This window comes from Pimephales promelas, chromosome 1, assembly GCF_988280905.1.
Source record: "Pimephales promelas chromosome 1, fPimPro1.hap1.1, whole genome shotgun sequence".
NCBI lineage: Eukaryota > Metazoa > Chordata > Actinopteri > Cypriniformes > Leuciscidae > Pimephales > Pimephales promelas.
In genome coordinates, this window is record NC_142769.1 from 21,308,854 (window position 1) to 21,327,524 (window position 18,671).

Consider the following 18,671-nt stretch of genomic DNA (forward strand, 5'->3'; position numbering starts at 1 on the left):
TTGAATAATTCACTTCCTGCTGCAGCTGTTCTAAACAGTTATTCAAATTAGTTCAAATTGATTCACTTCATATTACACTTGTCTTAATTGTCAGGAAGAGTCATGGATCTTTCAACTTTTAGTTTGCACACTTTTTTATTTACACAGGTTAACGGTGAAGAGGGACGATGATCTGCATTAGGAGGAGTTGTAGTTGCGGTTGTGCTTTTTGATCCACAAATGCTTCAGTTTCGGATCGTTCATGTAGCGTTCAAGCAGCAACTGTTTTTCTCTTCGCCCCCTCTCCTTGAGTATTTCTTTTTCTCCTTCCTTTTCTTGACCTTCTCCTCCACCCAGGAACAAATGGCACTTTTCTTTTGCACTTTTTCCGGACGTTCACATTGTGCTGGGTCTCATTCTCAGGGCCGTCAGTAGAGGATTTATATACAAGCTTTGGGGTCATTTATATACAAGCGTGAGGTCATCGATCTGAGAGTCATCATCTGAATGGCCTTTTATATCCTCCCATTTCACTGGGGTCACCTTCCTCTTCCTTAAATTCCTGGACCTCCTCCATTTCATCCGCCCATGCCTCCTCCTGCACCTCGCTGTCCATCTCCAACCAGGCAAACATCTTCTCGGTTTTATTGTAGCCTCTACCATTTGGGGCGTTTAGACTTGAGTAAGTCAGTGGTCCGGATGGTCTTCCCTCTGTACTCAACATACTCGCTCTCCTCATCCTCTATGTCAACCAGGCTGAGTTGTGAAGGTGACTCAAACAAGGAAGAAGTGAACGGCTGAGGGTTTCGGCTGGGAGAATGTCGCAGAGCAACGACTTTATTGTGTGTAGAAGTGGGGCCCTGGACCTCCACCCCTTCGCTCAACCGCGCTTCTTCCTGCACCTCATTGTCCTACTCCAACCAGGCAACCATCTTTCTCGGTTTCATTTCAGCCTCCGGGTTTCGGGGGCGTTCAGACTTGAGTAAAGTACTGGCCTGGATGGTCCTCCCTGTGTACTCTGTGTCCACCAGTTGTTCCTGTGGCTCAAACGGGGAAGTAAACAGCTAAGGCTTCTGGCTGGAGGACGTCTCAGAGCAGCAACTTCATTGTGTGCTTCAAGTCGTTTGGGATGACGCAGTTGGGATGAAGAGTATCGGAGGGAAATAGGACAGGACATGGAGGAACCGCTAACAGTTTGGGAGGATCTACTTGAAGCAGAGAACATGGTAGGGATAACACATCCTCAGGTGCTGGAGCTGGCTTCTGAGAATGCACCGGAGGTTTCGCCACTGGCGGCAGGGGTTTGAAGCGAGCGGCTGGTAGAGCGAGGTGTCCGGAGAGGCTTGTAACCATTGGTGGTTCTCCCTCTATTGGCTTTAGGAAGGAACCTCTGACTGTAGTAGACAGAGGTTTGACCTTCACAAGAAGTGGCATTGGCTCTGTGATCTTCCGTTCCTCACGTTTTCTCTTCTTCCTTTTCTTTTCTCTAGCTTCCCTAAGCTCACTTCCCCCCTCCATTAACTTATCCGGACTGTGGACTACCTTGCGGGGTCTCCTCCTGCACTTCCTGTCATTGGCAATGAAGTCGAAGGCCTCACACTCCTCTGGAAGTTTCTCTGCTGCCGCTAATTCTTGCGCTGCACACTGCTGTGCTCTCTCTGAGGTGTCCCCTCTCTGCGCATGAAGTGAGCAAATAGTTGTCTAAGTAAACTACTAATCAGCGGCATTATGCTGCAATTCAATATTTCAATTTTGTCGTCAAAATCTGCTGAAAGTCTTTCGATCTATTGACTCCAAACACACCAACTGCAGACCAGATTCTGAGCTGTAGTTTACAGTTGCCAGAACAGAATCTGAGTGAGAGCTCTGAACAATCTAAGCAGCTCCAGGAGCAGCAAACACACATTTTCTATTGCATTTATTGTAACAATCTGACATAAGAGGACACAGATATGACATATACATTAAAAAACTGTTCATCTCTGGCTTTATTGTTCAGTGTTATTTCAGGGTTTTTATCTTCTCTCAACTGAGAGAGCACATCCTGTATTTTATTATTACCTCTAAACTTGACTATAGCATATAATAATTGTTCTAGGAACCTCAAAGCACATTTTTGTGTATTTTGTGCTACACAATGATGTTCTAGTTGAGGTTAGTGTAGGCAGGGTCCCAACATAAACTCAAGCCCAGGGACCCCCAGGCCCCTCAGTCCTTGATTGTATTTATTTGTGCTATTGCTTGTAATTTGTTCAGTTGTTCATATTTTATAACTGAAGGTTTACTTGACTTTATATATATTAAAATACTAACAGTAATAAAACTCTTTTTTTTGTGTGTGTGGTGGATCCAGTGAACATTTTTGCAGGGTAAGTAAAAACCTAACCTGGAATGAATCTGTAAACGGCCCTTAATTAATTAAGCCCTGTAAATATAGAAAATATATAGTCCCTTTCAAGACCTGCCTCTTTTGTTATAAAATAAAGTTTTGTTATGTGGAATAATGTTTAAAGTCTTGGCCCATCAGGAATTTCACTTGGCCCACCTATTTTAAAAGCTTGAGCCGGACCTGACTGTACAGTAATTAAGTAGGCTATTTCGTTACTCTCCACTGTTGGGTGTTCCAGAAATTCCTTTCTTTGAAACAAGTGAATTTTGTGAACAAGTGAAAAACAATTTTTTATCAAGTGAGGTTGGTTACGGTATGGCAGAATACAGCATGTGATAACAAAACAGTCTTGTGACACTAAAAAACTGACCATGGAGATGTAACACTTGCTAAGTGTTACAAACACAAAGTAAGTAACCTGCTTCCCTGTGAGTCACAAGGTGCAATCTTGTAGTGTGTGATGTGATCGCTACAAATTTCAAATCTTGTAGTGTGCATGTTTGAGATTCGAGAGAAAAAAATGTTTAATGATTCTCCTGATCAGACATAAGTAAGTTAGCCTATCAAATTACATTCATAATGGGCCTTATTGTTGTTAAGTGTGTCCCCGGCTTTGCATGATGCAACATGAGTTCACAATCGGTAAGGTTTTAAAACTCCTGTAGTCTGAGCCCGGTTTAACTCAACAAGATCAATACACCCAGAACACTCCAGCAACAACACACTAAAAACCACCAAGAATACCCCAGCAACTGCATAGCAACGCACTAATCACTCAGAACATCGTGGCAACCACATAGCAACACTATATGCCCGCTGAAGGTAAAGCACCTCAAAATGACCATTCCTGTAAACCCTGCAGTTTCACATTCTAGGCTACAATCCCTGCGAGCACCAAGTTTTGCAACTGCAAGCTTTAACTCAGTATCTCTCAATACTTACACACCTGTGAGGATTGCGGCCCATATTGATGTTTCTTGACACAATGAGTTATGCAAAGACAAAAACCTCTGAGATCATTGACAGACAGGCCATATAATGTTTAAACTTTGAAGAAACAACGTATCAGAGGTGATTGACTGACTCAGTGCTCGTGTTGCCACGGTAATGACTGCGGTTAGAGGATCAGTTGACAAACCAGAGGAGAAGGGCGGATGCATAGAATCTACTATGAACAAGAGTTGCATGGTCAAGGTCAAGGTCATGATGAGGTTACACCACAGGAAGATTACTAAGCAACGTCAGCATTACTTAGAAAAATAGGCTAATATATGAATATTAATTAACATATAATTAAGCCTTCACCATAGTGTGTGAAATCATCAAAAGAATACAACGCGTGGCTATTCCTTACTAGTTTGCGTTTCTATTGAATCGGTTCACTATGCTTTTCTTAGGTTAAAATATAAAATTATAGCCTGTCCCGAACTTATTCTATATTCAAAAGCATGAATTGGAATATATATATATATATATATATATATATATATATATATACATCTTGTTGAAATACTTTATTTAAAAACAAAAATGTTTGTTTTACACAAGTCGATATATTAATAGGCCTATATTTCATTTGGCTATTGTTCGCAAGATTTAACAGGCATGGAAAAAAATCATGACGAATTAACATGTGTTTTAATTTTGTAATTTTACCTAAGTTACTTTTCTTTATATCCACAAATGCAAAATATAGCCTAGCCTAAGTAAGACATTCACAGTAGGCTATTATTAGCATAAATTAAATATTATACAGTCTAAAATATGTAATTAAAAATATATATTTTAACGCCTAATTGACGTTTTTGTTATTTGCATACCCTTTTTTCTTCACCATGTGCTTTGTAAAAGCTATTCTTTCTTTTTCCGCGTGAGATTGTTGTTTAATTTTCTGAATACGCACCATTTCCCAGTGTTTAGTTTTTTAATAAAGTTAATGTGAACAGAGGTCGTCGCCACAGTATGTTTAGTAATGTTGTGTAGTGCGCAGCTGCTCCACTGCGCGCGGTAGGCGACACTCCCTCATTCCGCTACGAGCTGCTGGACCGACTGAAGGATCCACCGGAACTTCAGCCTGTGCGGCTGTCACACTTTTAAATAGGGGTTCGGTCCAATATGGCGGCATACGGATGGAAATACTGATGACAGTCCGAAAGATCGCCTCGATTTGTACGATGGTGAGTTTTCCCTCGCATAAGTGAGTGTTGTCCCGTCCACTGCGTCTAACCTGTGTTTGGATTAGCCTGCTAAGTTAACAGGGCTAGCTCAACAGCTAACAGATAAACAACCGTGTCATGACATGGCAGCACAGTCACAAAAAGTTTGCACACCTCTCTTTCTGTGGTTATGGACGCAGTACAAGTTTGGTGATGTATTTAATCGGACTTTTAAGCATTTTTTGGCCGATAATTTGATATTCTGCTCAAGGGTTTTATATGTAAGTTAGCCTAGCGTATTAGCGAGCTGCTACACATAATGTCCATGTTTGATTAGACGGGCGACTCAACTTTATTTACCATCAGATAATATCATTCATGAGGACGCTTTCTGTATGTAACGTTATACAAGCGTTTTGTAAAGAGGTAACGTTAAGGTCATTCATGGTACTAGTTCCTGCTGCTGCTGCTGCTGCTGTTGTTGTTGTTGTTGTTGTTGTAACATTATTTGAAGGACACAACTGAAAGCTGATTCAATTTACTTAATATCTTTGTAGTAGTGCTGAAAGGTTTTTCTTAAACTGTTACACGAGAAAGAGAGTGTGTACAGACAGTAACTTACAATGAATATTAAAATTTAGGATTTGCTGTGCTACACAATACAGTTATAAATTAAAATGTTATAATGTGGGATGCTATCTATTGGGGATTCTGATATAAAAACAGATTAGTCCATATAAACCAATAACTGCTTTAAATAGCAGATATTTATGTGGCAACTTCCTTATTTTCCAGCAGTTACTGATAATCAGTTATAGCGATAAGACACATGGCTTTGCTGCTTGTTGATTTAGCTTAGCCACCTCTGGGTGCCAGTAACGTTAGCTATGTACGAGTTATGTAAAAACTGCAGTACATAATTTTAGTCTTCACTACATTTGAATGTATTTGGCTTCGGATCAAAGTCATCCATTCTTGGGTTGACACTGACAGACATATGTAGTTGCCTTTTCATAAAGATTACCCAAGTCGTGATGAATCAGATCCTCCCAGAAACAGCATACTTAAAAGAATGATTCAAAAGTATTTTAAATTAATAAATGATTAATAATATCAAAACAATCTAAATCCTCAAACTAAAATGCTAAAAATGAAATAAAGGAATTTCATAACAAAAAGCTTAACTTCATTACAGCAGAAATATCTATACGGAGGGAAGAGGGTCTTCGGATAACTAGTTGAACAAAAAACACTGATCTAGGCCTTATAACATCTGAGAAACTAATACATTACACCTTAGATACTGACAGCACTTACAGCTCTGTCTTGATGATCTCCCCTGGTGACACAGAGTGGGTTCACTTGCCCAGAAAGTGCTTCCTGTTCATGCCAAGCCTACATCACCCTCCACAAACAGGATGTTCCTGTTAGTCCCGAATAGGTGCAGGGTGTTCCTGGTCACTTTTATTATTGAGACCCCATGAGTAAATTGCCAAGATAACCATTGTGGCTTTTCTCGGTAGGGCGCCAATGCCTCTGCTTTGGAAAAGGAGATTGGACCGGAACAGTTCCCTGTTAATGAACACTACTTTGGACTGGTAAATGTAAGTTTACAGGGTTGTCTTTGTCAGTGTGTGTGCTATAAATAGAAAATGACTTTGCCATATTACTTTTACATTGTGAAGCACTTTGGATGTGTTTGACTTTGTGTAATTCCTTAATGGCAGATTTGGCAAGCGTGTATTAAAGGCAGCAAAATAAAATAATAAATCCGCTCCACATATCCAACTCAAATCACATTCATTTATGGATTTTTTTTTTTTAAACAAACAAACAAACAAACAAACAAACAGGAAAGTAATTGGTAATGTTGCAAAATTGATCAGTTGTGAAACAAATTCAATTTAAGTTGTAAAGCAGTTCTGCATAAGATAAGTGTCATTATTCAGCTCAGTGTAGTTCAATGTTTTTTAAATTTAGCTCAAATTTAGTTCCAGCACTGGTTTGCATTCATTCTCAGAGACAGTAATTGGAGATGTAATAATTATATGTGCATGTATGTCATTACATGGTCCTTCATCACTCTTTGATTTGCTCTTTGTCCAATCACAATCTGGTCACTCAGTTTGGCAACACCTGCTACTGTAACTCAGTGCTGCAGGCACTGTACTTCTGCCGGCCCTTCCGGGAGAAAGTGCTGGCCTATAAGATCCAACCGCGGCGCAAAGAGAACCTGCTCACCTGCCTGGCTGACCTGTTCAACAGCATTGCAACTCAAAAGAAGAAAGTGGGAGTCATTCCACCAAAGAAGTTCATCTCCAGACTGAGGAAGGAAAATGGTGAGAAAAGATCATGCGTCCTACAGTACGGGATTTGACTGACTGTTATAGTGGTTAATGTTATTTTGACGCCGGAGATCTGTGAAAGGAAATTGCTATACAGATAATATGTTTGTTAACGTTTTGAATGTAGACAATCTAGACATAGATTCCAAGATCCAAGACATTGTCTAGATAAACAACCGCGGGGTCAGTAAGATAAAAAAAAAGAAAGAACGATTAAGATTAACGAAGAAAGAAAGATTAATGGGTTAGTTCACCCAAAAATGAAAATTCTGTCAGTATTTACTCACCCTCATATTGTTCCAACCCCCGTAAGAACTTCGTTCATCTTCGGAACACAAATTAAGATATTTAAGATATTAAGATCACTCCTGTATACTAGTCCATAGGCTTCTTGAGGGAATGACACTTGCTGGCCTCGAAAAGTCATTAAAGGACATCGTTAAAATAGTCCAAGTGACTACAGGGGCTCAATCTTAAGTTTATCAAATGACGAGAACACTATTTGTGCGCAAAAGCAACAAAAATAACGACTTTATTTCAACTATTCGTTTATTTCTCCCTCTGCCTCGAGTCAGGTTACTAGTTTAATAGCGTAAGCTTCTGTTATTGTACGTCACACGCATCACACACATGACCAGCGTCGGCCAATAGTGAGCCTACGTGTGACGTAGCTCTACGCAATCACACTACTTTAACTGACTAGAGGCTCATAGAGAAGGAAGTGAATAGTTGAAATAAAGTTGTTATTTTTGTGTGTTTTTGCGCACAAAAAGTGTTCTCGTCGTTTGATGAAGTTAAAATTGAGCCACTGTAGTCACTTGGACTATTTGAACGATGTCTTTGATGATTTTTCGATGCCAGCAAGTGTCATTCCCTCAAGAAGCCTATGGACTAGTATGCAGGAGCGATCTTAATATCTTAAATATCTTAATTTGTGTTCCGAAGATGAACGAAGGTCTTACGGGGTTGGAACAACATGAGGGTGAGTAAATACTGACAGAATTTTCATTTTTGGGTGAACTAACCCTTTAAGATATACGCCTGATTAGCTATGCAGGAAAGACTGTGTATGTATTGAAATGAACGGCTATTAAATGATTGAATCACTGTTTATAAGTTAGACTTGCAGCTACTTAATGTTATCAACACTTCCTTCTACTCTCCCTAAAGAGCTGTTTGACAACTACATGCAGCAAGATGCACATGAATTCCTCAACTACTTGCTCAACACCATTGCAGACCTGCTTCAGGAGGAGAAGAGCCAGGAGAGGCAGCAGAATGGAAAGGTAGTACAGAATGGTGGGAGTGGAAGTGGAGGAGGTGGAAGCGGTAGCAGCACAGGAGAGGGTGACGCGGAGGAAAAGATCCAGCAGACCTGGGTGCACGAGATCTTCCAAGGCACACTGACCAATGAGACACGGTGCCTGAACTGTGAAGCGGTGAGTCAGAGGAGGTGGAGTAACACCCTAAAGTGAGTTATTGTGACCATGATATTGGCTCTTTGGCTTTGACTAATCAGAATCTGGGAGATTGTATGGATGTGACGGGAGAACAGTTTTAAACAGTGTGTTTCGGGAAAAAACAGAAGTCTGTTAAATGTTTCGATTGTTGAATACGTAGAAGAGACGTAGAAGAAAGATTCCCACTTTTCTTTTATTGTTTAATTAACATTAATGACACAGCCAGCAACAGTTTTATTATATTAGCACCCAATGCATGGATCTAATGTTACACATCCGTTTTTTTTTGACCCCCAACGTTCACAACATTCCCAAATGCATGTTACATGTGACCCAAACTCCGAGCACGTGCAGAGATGAGTTCATGTGGAACAGCATTCACTACAAACCGAGCTACTCGGAGAGACCAAAAACTTCAGATCATGAGCTGCTCATATGTAAAAGAAGTGGGACACAGTGCCACACTTCACTCTGAAACACACAGCGCATAAATTCAATAAGCAGTTTTATAATCGCATCAAGCCATATCGCAATTTCTGTTAAACTTAAGATCTAGTAGACTTATAAGGGGTCTAGTTTTTCATTTGATAATTCATTTGTTGATTCAACGGATGTGGTTTCCAGTCTTTGTGAAATTACATCATTAAAGTGTGTAGACTTGATGTATTATTACACAGTGGATCACTAAAAGGGCCTGGGGTGGCATTTGGGACAGGGTTTGGTTGTATTTGAGAACAAGATGTATTATGAAAAGCCCCCTTAGAAACAAGTCAGCCTAATTATCCCGGACTTCCACAACTGACTAGTCATTCAGACAAGCCAGTAACTTGCTGACTTTAAAATACGCAGTCTTGCACATCCCAGTTGAGAAATGAAATCTGTATGTGTGTGCTGAAAATCCAACTGCAGCAAGACAACAGGAGTACAAATTAGAACAAGTACATTTATTTTTATATGATGGGTACTCTTGTTCTCTAATGCTTCAGGTGAGCAGTAAAGATGAAGACTTCCTAGACCTCTCAGTGGATGTGGAGCAGAACACCTCCATCACACACTGTCTTAGGTAAAGCTACAAACCTCAAATGGCACGGACCAGTTGGTGCAAGTTCTTTGTTAAGTGTTCATTAATGTGGAAGAATAATTTGTTGTCTGTGCGTTTTCAGGGGTTTCAGCAACACAGAGACCTTATGTAGTGAATACAAGTACTACTGTGAGCAATGCAGAAGTAAACAGGAGGCTCAGAAAAGGTTTGTAGTTGCAATTGAATGGCATGGCATGAGATGCATTTGCTGTGATATTCACTTTCAACCTATGTAAGCCTGATGCTTTGGACCAACCCTGTCTATTCAGTATTTTCTTCCTCCTTGAATGCATCTTTTATCAGCATTAGGGCCAGATTTACTAAACAGGGCAAATTAGAGTGAGAGCTCAATTCCAAAAAAAGCTCCAATAGCAAATTAAAGAACACGGATGCAGTCGGATCATTTCCATAATGACAAAAAGCAATCTACCAAGAGCTGCACAAATAAGTGTCTGATTATAGATTGGCTCTTTTGTGCGTTGAATAATTGACAAGCGCAAACTTTGTAAATCATCTTGCATGATTAATTTAAATTCTCTCCTCCCAGGAATGTTGCATCTAAAAGGGAAACTCCTACAAATGCATTGCAAAAAGGTCTGCCGCAATAATAACAACCCTGTCAACGCCTTTTTTCAGTGCTGATTTTTGACTGTGTGTCTTTATTAAGACCTGACAGTTGTTTTTTAATGCCAAAAGAGGGTTTGCTGTGGCACAAGCTGTTAGTAAATCTGGCCATTAGTGTGCTGGTTCTGTGCACAAAGAGGGGCATTTTAATCCTGAAGTGTTTAACAATTACAGTTACTCAGGAAATTGGCAGTCTGAGAATGGAAACGGAATTTCAAGTTAAAATTGATCCTGTCTCTCCTTTTCCTAACAGGATGCGGGTGAAGAAATTACCCATGATCCTTGCCCTGCACTTAAAGCGCTTTAAGTATATGGACCAGCTTCATCGCTACACCAAGCTCTCCTATCGTGTAGTCTTCCCTCTGGAGCTGAGGCTCTTTAACACTTCTGGAGATGCGACCAACCCCGAACGATTGTACGACCTGGTGGCTGTAGTGGTGCACTGTGGGAGGTAGGTTTCGAATGTCACAGTCAATTTAACCAGTCAAACTACATTTACATGAACAACAATTCCGGCATTAAGCCGATTAAGACAATACTCTGATTAAGAAACTACCATGTAAACAGATATTTCTTAATCCGACTCAAGTCATACTCAAAGTTAACACAAATTGAATTAAGACGTGAAGTATTCCTATTTTGGTCGCATTATCGAAACATGAACTGGGAACATTGTAAACTGGGAACATGAAAGCAATATTCTAAAAGCAACTCATACAAACACCTTGATCAGAATATTGTCTTATTCAGAATAAGGTCAAGAATTAGATTACTGCTGTCCATGTAAACATAGTCGATGTTTGATTGGAGAGCTGCTGACAACTAGTCTTGCATTCAACTTAAGCCCTATTCGCACGGGATTAGTATTACCTGGGGACCACATGTCAATTTGAAATTACCCACCCATGTCTGAATTTCGTGTGGCGCATTCGCGCGGGATAAGCGAAGCCTGTGATTTTACTCGAATTTACTGACTTATCTCCCGGATATGATATCATTAGGCTATAGCTTTGAAATGTCTTGTCGTTATTATGTCTAGCTGTATAGGGCAATTCAGAATGTTTGTAAACAATAGGCACCGCGATACTTCCGGGTGGCAGAACGCGAGCGGCTTCCATTGACTAACTGAAGAGATCCAGCCGGCAACTGAACAGTTAGACAGTTAAAATCATTGTTGTTGATCAAAGTTGAATCTATGGCAAAAATATGTTGTGTTTGGGGTTGCGCCACCAGATATACAGCAAAAGGTGTAAGTTTTTTTTATCGATTTCCTTCAGAAAAAAGTAAATCTATCCAGCAGAACCTGTGTGTGAGGAGGTTAAAGCGAGTGGACGTCATCAAAGTGCATGTCGTCTTCTAATTATGAGCCTGAGCCCGATTTAAACCCAACCATTTTAATACGTGGGTCGTTATATAACTGACGTTCTCAACTAACTTAGTTATTTCTATTACTTTCTATGTTACTTTCTTTTGAGCGGTGAGTAAATGCTTCTTCATCGTAAATGCTTCTGATTGGCCAATGCGTTCAATAAATCAACACATATGTCTGTGATTGGCTACATCGCTCATCGCTGCAGTCACGTTATAAAAAGAAACTCTGCCATGTAAGTCATTTCTATTTTGTTTTAGTTGTTCTTGTTGCTTTTCTGCAACAGATGAATACAAATGTATTCGTTTTTATTTGTTTTATTCATAGATATTTTTAGTTTGCGGGAGTCCCGCGAATCGTTTTATTCTCCTGCAATCCGCACACACAGCGCATTACCGCCCGCACTCGGCCATCAGATCTAGTCCCGCGCCGCGGTCTAGTGCGTTGGGAGTGCACGTCTCTAGATCAAAGAATCTAAGCTTTAATGATCATGTTAACTATCTATGTCCGAATTTCCACCACGTCTGTTTTTGAGTCAACTGTTGAAATGTAGATTAGGCTTCTGCCGGCGGTGTGTCTCCCTCCATGCAATTTACTAGTGTTGCCATAGGGACGCTTCGGCTTTTGCCACCCGGAAGAACGTCTATTATTGTTGTGACGTCATGGTGAATTGTCGTATATAATAAACAGAAGAATTGTCCTTACCATATCCTGCTAAACATGTCATTCCATCTAATCGTTCTTTTTGTTTTTGCTCTTCTGATGGTATAGGTTTTTCTTTCTTCAAATTGTATAGTTGTACTAGCGATATGACCCCGCACCCAAAATAATATCAAAACACTCCAAATCAGCCTCTATTCTCCGCGAAAGATGGATAAAAAGGCGCAGATGAAACAAAAACCTTGAATAAATGATATACGATCCGGCAGCACAGAGATGTCGATTCGCACGGGACTAATATTATCACAGGACATCGGTGTTCGGCGAAATATACTAGGTAATTTGCGGGGGAATTTTTACTTTACAAATTACAGACATGGCCGATTCGCACGGGATTAACATCACAGACAAACTCCGCAATTATTACAAATTACTACAGGTCACCAGATAATACGAATCCCATGCGAATAGGGCTTAAGCTTGCATTCAGTCCAATCAACAACTGATGGATAGAAGCCCAACATCCACCCATAATCTGTTTGGAAGAAAAGTTGCTACTTCTGTTGCATCATGACTTTGGCTCACTTACTAATTAAAAAAAATTCTGGTCTTTCACTAAACCAGTAACTCTCCTGCCTTTTTGAGCATAGATCTGGACTTGAATGGACTTATGAAAGCTTAAATACAGACATACGGTTGGCCTCTTTTTAAAGAAGAGACTCAGCAGATTATTGCAGAAGTGAAAGTTCAAGGCATAGTTCACACAAAAATTGAAAATTCACACAAAAGAAGATATTTTAACCAAACAGTCGATGGCCCCCGTTGACTTCCACATAATATAGAAGAATAAAAAAAACTATGGAAGTCAATAGGGCCCATTAACTATTTGATCACCCATATTCTTCAAAATATCTTCTTTTTTGTTCATGAAAAGAAATGAATTTGGTTTTAAAGAAATAAATTCCAGGTTTGGAAGAACTGGAAGAATGACAGAAGTTTCATTTTTGAGTTTTACTGTAAAGCAAATGTACTGAACTAAAAATGTTTTATACAGAAAATATGTTTTACAAAATAATTTGGATTCAAAGCAAAATCAAAGCAATATGTCTAACCAAGTTGTGTTTCAAATTTAGGATGATATCACAGAAACTGAAGCATTGAACTAAAATGTTTTTAAGAATCTTTTCCATGGTAATGTAATGTCAATAAAAAAGTACACTAAGTGTCTGCTACCTTAACACTGACAGTTAACAGGCTACAATTTTAATTTATTCACTGTTAATCATATCTTTTTGGTTTGCTTTTTTTTGTAGCGGGCCAAATCGAGGTCATTATATCACTATAGTGAAGAGTCACGGCTTCTGGCTTCTGTTTGATGATGACATTGTAGAGGTAAGTCGTGTATAATTGTTGCTCTAGTTAAATTAATAATGTAATAATCTGGGTTAACTAATTTGTAACATCCTGTCTGTATCCAGATAAAATAATTTAGACCTTTTCCTTATTTTTGCTCAAAATAAAAACATACATGCATTCTTTTTTTGAATAAAAAAGTTGCCCCATAGACTTCAAATGTATGTGCACATACTACTTTGTTTTCTGAGAGGTGAAATCAATTTCCGAAGTAATACTTTTGATAGAGCTTAAGTTGTATTTACCCCAGAATAGTCCTTTAGTTTCATTGTTTAAGAAGAGAACAAATAAAGTAGAAGTATCTAAAAAGACAAACACCCAAGACCTTGAAGAATCAGTTTCAGTTCAGCAAACTGTCATTGCAGTGTTCATTTCCACATTTAGATTGCCGTGTCTAGCGAAAATTGTATGATTGCAGCTCGAGGTATGTGGATGTCTATCGCTGCACAGTAGCAGATCTATTAACCCTCCCTGTCAGGTGATGTGCAGCTGCTGTTTATGCTTCTCTGGAGTTGTCCTCCTCACATTGACCCACATACTTTGGAGTTATCTGAATGATGGGAACACTTTTCTTAATGAGACAAAGACTTTCATTCATTTGGCAAGATTCACTTGATGCTTAAAACATTTTACTAATCTTGATATGGAATATGAAGAGCGTTTTTTGTTGAAACCGAGCCAATACCATATTTTCCATTACATCCTTGTGACACATGATTGTTTAGGTTTGTTCTACACCACTGGCTTAAAAATGTACCTTGACTCAACATTGAGACAGATTTTCCACCACCAGCATGCGCATTTATAGTATAAATCAATTTGATTTTAAAACACAGATGTGATATCCGCTCTGCTACACGGTAACCCAGACAAATATTTACTCGCATGTTATGAACACAAACTCTCAGGTGCTTCTCAGAACATGAAGTGGTTGTTGTACCATATTATTTTTTTAGAATTACCAAGCACTCTTGTAAGTCTCTGGATGTCAAATGGAAGCAGAGTCTGTTTTTCCATTATCCCATGTCTTCCCAATTGCACATCTGTAATGAGAGATATGACATTTTCAGTTAAAACGTGATGCAGATGCTTCAGAAGTCACTTAAAGGTGAATCTTTGTCATTTCACCACTTCCAGTGATGGCAAATATCTCAGTTTTCTTTGACCCTAATGTGATTTTGCAGTTATGTTCTGTGTTATTAGTTGGGCAGGTATCACATGCTTCACCTTTAAAGGGATGTCGTCCCAAACCTGTATGGCTTTCTTTCCTCTGTTAAACACAAAAGATATTTTTGGAATTGTGTATAGGCAAAAAACTATTTTTCAAAAAAAAAAAATGTATTTGACAAAAATTGACAGAATGTCCATTTTTGTTTGAAATATCCCTTACTCCATTTGCTCCAAATCAATAAAACTTTTGTTCTTTGAAGATGTTTTTAAAGGAGAACTCCGGCGCAAAACGTTCGTGGTTCGACTTGTCAAGACTGTTTTCCAAAGATGGCTACTGCCTGTATACACAAAGTGGACTGTCTTATGAAAATATAAAATATGTTCTTATTAAACGGTCTGTACACTTACAAAGTTCTCAATGCTTTGTTTTGCATGTAGGGACCCTCATTATGTTACTGTGTTAGTGTGGGGCTATTTTGAGCCTTGTTAGTGGTATTAACTAGCGATTTCTTTTTACTTATTATTTGCCCCCATATACTAGCGTTATAATCTAAACAGTTTTTAGAGATAAAACTCTTTACATTCGATTATCATGTAAACAAATCTCAGACAACGGTTGACTAGGTACAAATGTGTTATTAGACTAAAGGTTCATTGTTCGCCGGAGTTCTCCTTTAAAGGAACCTGTGGGATTTGTCCCACCAAGTTTATAAAATGTATGTAAACCTAATTCATATATGAATGGTTATATATGGTTAATTACAGTCTGAAGAGACCCAATCACTTTATATGATGAACAGTTGCTTCACGCGCAAGACCCAAAAGGTTTTTTCTAATGCTCATTTACGCTTCTGTGAGAAACAATGAGGTTTGTTTTCATGCGTCAAGCGAGTTTTTTAAGTCCGCAATTAGCACACCATATTAAACATGTTTTCCTTTGTATCCAGTTATCCTCTTTTTTTTGTCCCCACAGAAAATAGATGCCCAAGCGATTGAGGAATTCTATGGTCTGACATCAGACATCTCCAAAAACTCAGAGTCAGGGTATATACTCTTCTATCAGTCTAGAGACTGAGCCAGCAGGAGTGACTGATGGAATGGAAGGATGTGATTTGTGAGAGACCGGATGAGGCAGATCGTGGGCTTGGGCTTTGTTGACACAGCTTGGCCCTATGCTCCATCCCCTCTCAGTCAAGTCCCTTTTCATTCAGGCTTGTCAGTGGAGCTTTGCACTGGAGCATCAATCGGGCCCCAGACAGGAGCAGTTGATGCCAGAGTGACCTGGACACAGCACAGTAATCACCAGGCAGAAGTAATCGCCGTCTGGTTCGCTGTCGTCTCACTCGCCTGCTTGGTGTTGCTCGGCACACACAAAAACGCACATATAAACATGTGAAAGAGCATCTTGATGGCCTGAGAATGGACACTGTACAAACCTTCTTTTTTGTTTTCGTTTTTCCACCACACACATTAACAAGTTTAATTTAAGATAATCTGGTTCACTTCTCTGCACATCACATTCATCATCGCTGGGTTATGTGTCATGGTCTGTTTTGGCACAATATCGTGATAGCCTCCAGAAAGCCGCACAACGTTCTTCACCCTCAGATGTTTATCTGCAATGTCTAACATGACGTTCATCATGCTACATCCATGTCAACCAGCTAGTACTAAATGTGTTGTTTTGCAGAGCCAGTAACTCATGTTGTCATTGGAGTAGAGCTGCTCAATCTGAATGAAAAAACCTGACAGGGCTTAAATTAGCATGAATGGTTAGTGTTTTTTTGTTTTTTAAGAACTTCAGGATTGATTTCATGTAGGGCTTATTGTAATGCAGGCCTGTGGATTGATGGGAGCTCTACTCTGTTAAGCAGGGAGGATTGTGGATACCAGAGAAGTGTGTGTATAAAGGATGTAGCTTGGCTTAAGAATGCTCTTTCAGTATTCAGTGAATGTAAAACATTCTGCCAGTTCTTGTGCACTGCGAAGTGAGTGTACAGCCTGATTATGTCATATAGTGCGCACTTAATAGTGCTCTAACTGTTGAGTTTCACAGATGGAGGTAGAAATCAGGGCTTTTTATTATTCTGAATATGTTGAAGCTCATAAATGCCTATCTTATTGAAACCAAAAGCTGCACACGTTTCCACTCACGTTTCATTACCACTGTGGCACTGTGAGATTGTCTGACATGAATGTGGATTAGCCTCTTTCAGTAGAAATGTTGGATAATTCAAACATAATATGACTCTGCACTCCATCATAAAGTCTTCTGATTCATTAGGCCAATTGAATTGGCTGCATCTATTGTGTTTAATCTCAGTAACGCCTCTCTAGATCTCTGTCGTCTCCTCTGCCCTCTTAATTAATAACATTTTTAACTGAATATAGACCTAGAAGGGAAGTGGAGCAAGAAGGTCTGCCTGTGAATGTGAGGTTTAAGTGGTGACCTAGACTGCATGGCTCTGTAATAGTTAGATTGGTTAAGGATTGTTTCTTTTTGTGGATGTTGCTCAGCCTGGAGGATGAGTTACTTCTCCCAGTCGGCTTACAGCTAGTAAATATTTACAAGACAATTAGTCGAGCTTTATAGGCAAAAATAAGCACACCCAGTCAGATTAGGTTTTTGAGCCTAAATCTTGTAAGGCGAAAAGTATGTACAAGCGAGGTACCTCAGTAAAATATTCCAGGTTTCTTGAAAGAGTTTCAAACACACAATTGCCTAGCTTGTTGTATTGTGGCTAAAGTAGATGGTATGAGAATGAAAAGGTGTTTTTTTTTTTTTTTTTTTTTTCATTTCAGTTTTCCTATGTAAACTACACTGGTTTTATTTGATTGTTGGTTTGACAAATCTGCTTTAATCTGTGAGGGGTCATAACTGACACTGCTGCTGATTATTATTCCATTCATCCTGTAAAGTCTACTTGGTATCAATGCATGCATGGTATAACAACTCTTAACATTGTTATAAAGCATGTAAAAAGGTCTTTTAAACGAGACATCACAATGTCTGTAAAGAGGTTTAAGCTTCTTGCTTGTCAGAGAACCTACTGGCATTGCGTCTTTTAAGTAGACAACTATATGTTGAATTAAACTGACATATGGTGTCATTTCATGTAAAACACACACTCAAACAGGGTATGTAAGAGTGTTTGTAGATGTCATCATCACATTTGAATGAAGGCTTCTCTAAGCTGAGATAACTGGATATTTGATTTTTTTTTTTTTTAAATTGGCTTGTGATCTAGTAGCTACAGGGGAAGGAATGTTTATTTTATTTTTGCTCTTTTATATCATATAAGTTTATTTATGTGTAATTATAAATGTTATATTACATTTTCTTTGACATTTCCATTTTTATACATTTGCTAATTAGTCCTTTATTTGGACACCAGGACTGTTGTATGTTATGTGGAGAGATGATTGAAGCAAAAATTTAAGGGTGAAAATGTTGGAATTATCAAATTAATGCTGCAAGCTCGAGAAGTTGTTACTAGTCATTGAAATTAGCAGACAGACATCAACTACATTAAAACATGAGACAAAACACAATCTAATGCTACATCATGCTAGCATTAGTTGTTTCATTCTGCCTCTTCCCATAACATTGTATATGTTTATTCCATACTGGGTTTGAAAAAAGTGCACTTTCGATAAAGCAATGTATAAAAAAAAAGTAAACCAGCTGAATAATCTGGTTTTGGAGTGGAGTGGACAGTGTGGATGAAAGATGGGACTGGATCAACTTGTCCCAAATAAAAACAAACAAAAACACATCAACCACCTCAAGGAGGTTCATATGGTCTCTGTTTCTTTATGATGTCATTAAACTGGGCAACACCCATGTGACTTCAAGCAATCATAGATTGTGCCATCATGATGTAATCACTCTAAGGAAAATATATATTGTGCAAACATCTAAGCCTGGTTTCACAGACAGCCTTAGTCCAAATAGGACATTTACGTACCTATATTAAGTGCCTTAGACTATGTGCATCACAAGACTATCCCAGATAGCACAAGTC

At 39.0% G+C, this 18,671-nt stretch overlaps 1 protein-coding gene and 1 pseudogene across 1 annotated transcript; one reads left to right on the forward strand and one right to left on the reverse strand.

The window, feature by feature from the left end:
• On the reverse strand, nucleotides 1-1,706 carry LOC148998417 (uncharacterized; annotated as a pseudogene).
• Nucleotides 1,707-4,361: 2,655 nt separating this feature from the next.
• Nucleotides 4,362-18,422, forward strand: usp12b (ubiquitin specific peptidase 12b). The gene is made up of 9 exons (XM_039668809.2): nucleotides 4,362-4,545; nucleotides 6,048-6,128; nucleotides 6,650-6,863; nucleotides 8,040-8,308; nucleotides 9,316-9,392; nucleotides 9,493-9,576; nucleotides 10,288-10,485; nucleotides 13,377-13,455; nucleotides 15,620-18,422. The coding sequence occupies exons 1-9, from the start codon at nucleotides 4,498-4,500 to the stop codon at nucleotides 15,719-15,721; spliced, it is 1,152 nt and encodes a 383-aa protein (XP_039524743.2). The 5' UTR covers nucleotides 4,362-4,497; the 3' UTR covers nucleotides 15,722-18,422.
• The last annotated feature ends 249 nt before the right edge of the window (nucleotides 18,423-18,671 follow it).

Excerpts from the sequence above, each read along its gene's own strand:
- usp12b (XM_039668809.2), top strand. The coding sequence starts at position 4,498 with ATGGAAATACTGATGACAGTCCGAAAGATCGCCTCGATTTGTACGATG. Across the intron at positions 6,129-6,649 it reads ACTACTTTGGACTGGTAAAT|TTTGGCAACACCTGCTACTG; the intron begins GTAAGTTTACAG and ends CTGGTCACTCAG. Across the intron at positions 10,486-13,376 it reads GTAGTGGTGCACTGTGGGAG|CGGGCCAAATCGAGGTCATT; the intron begins GTAGGTTTCGAA and ends TTTTTTTTGTAG.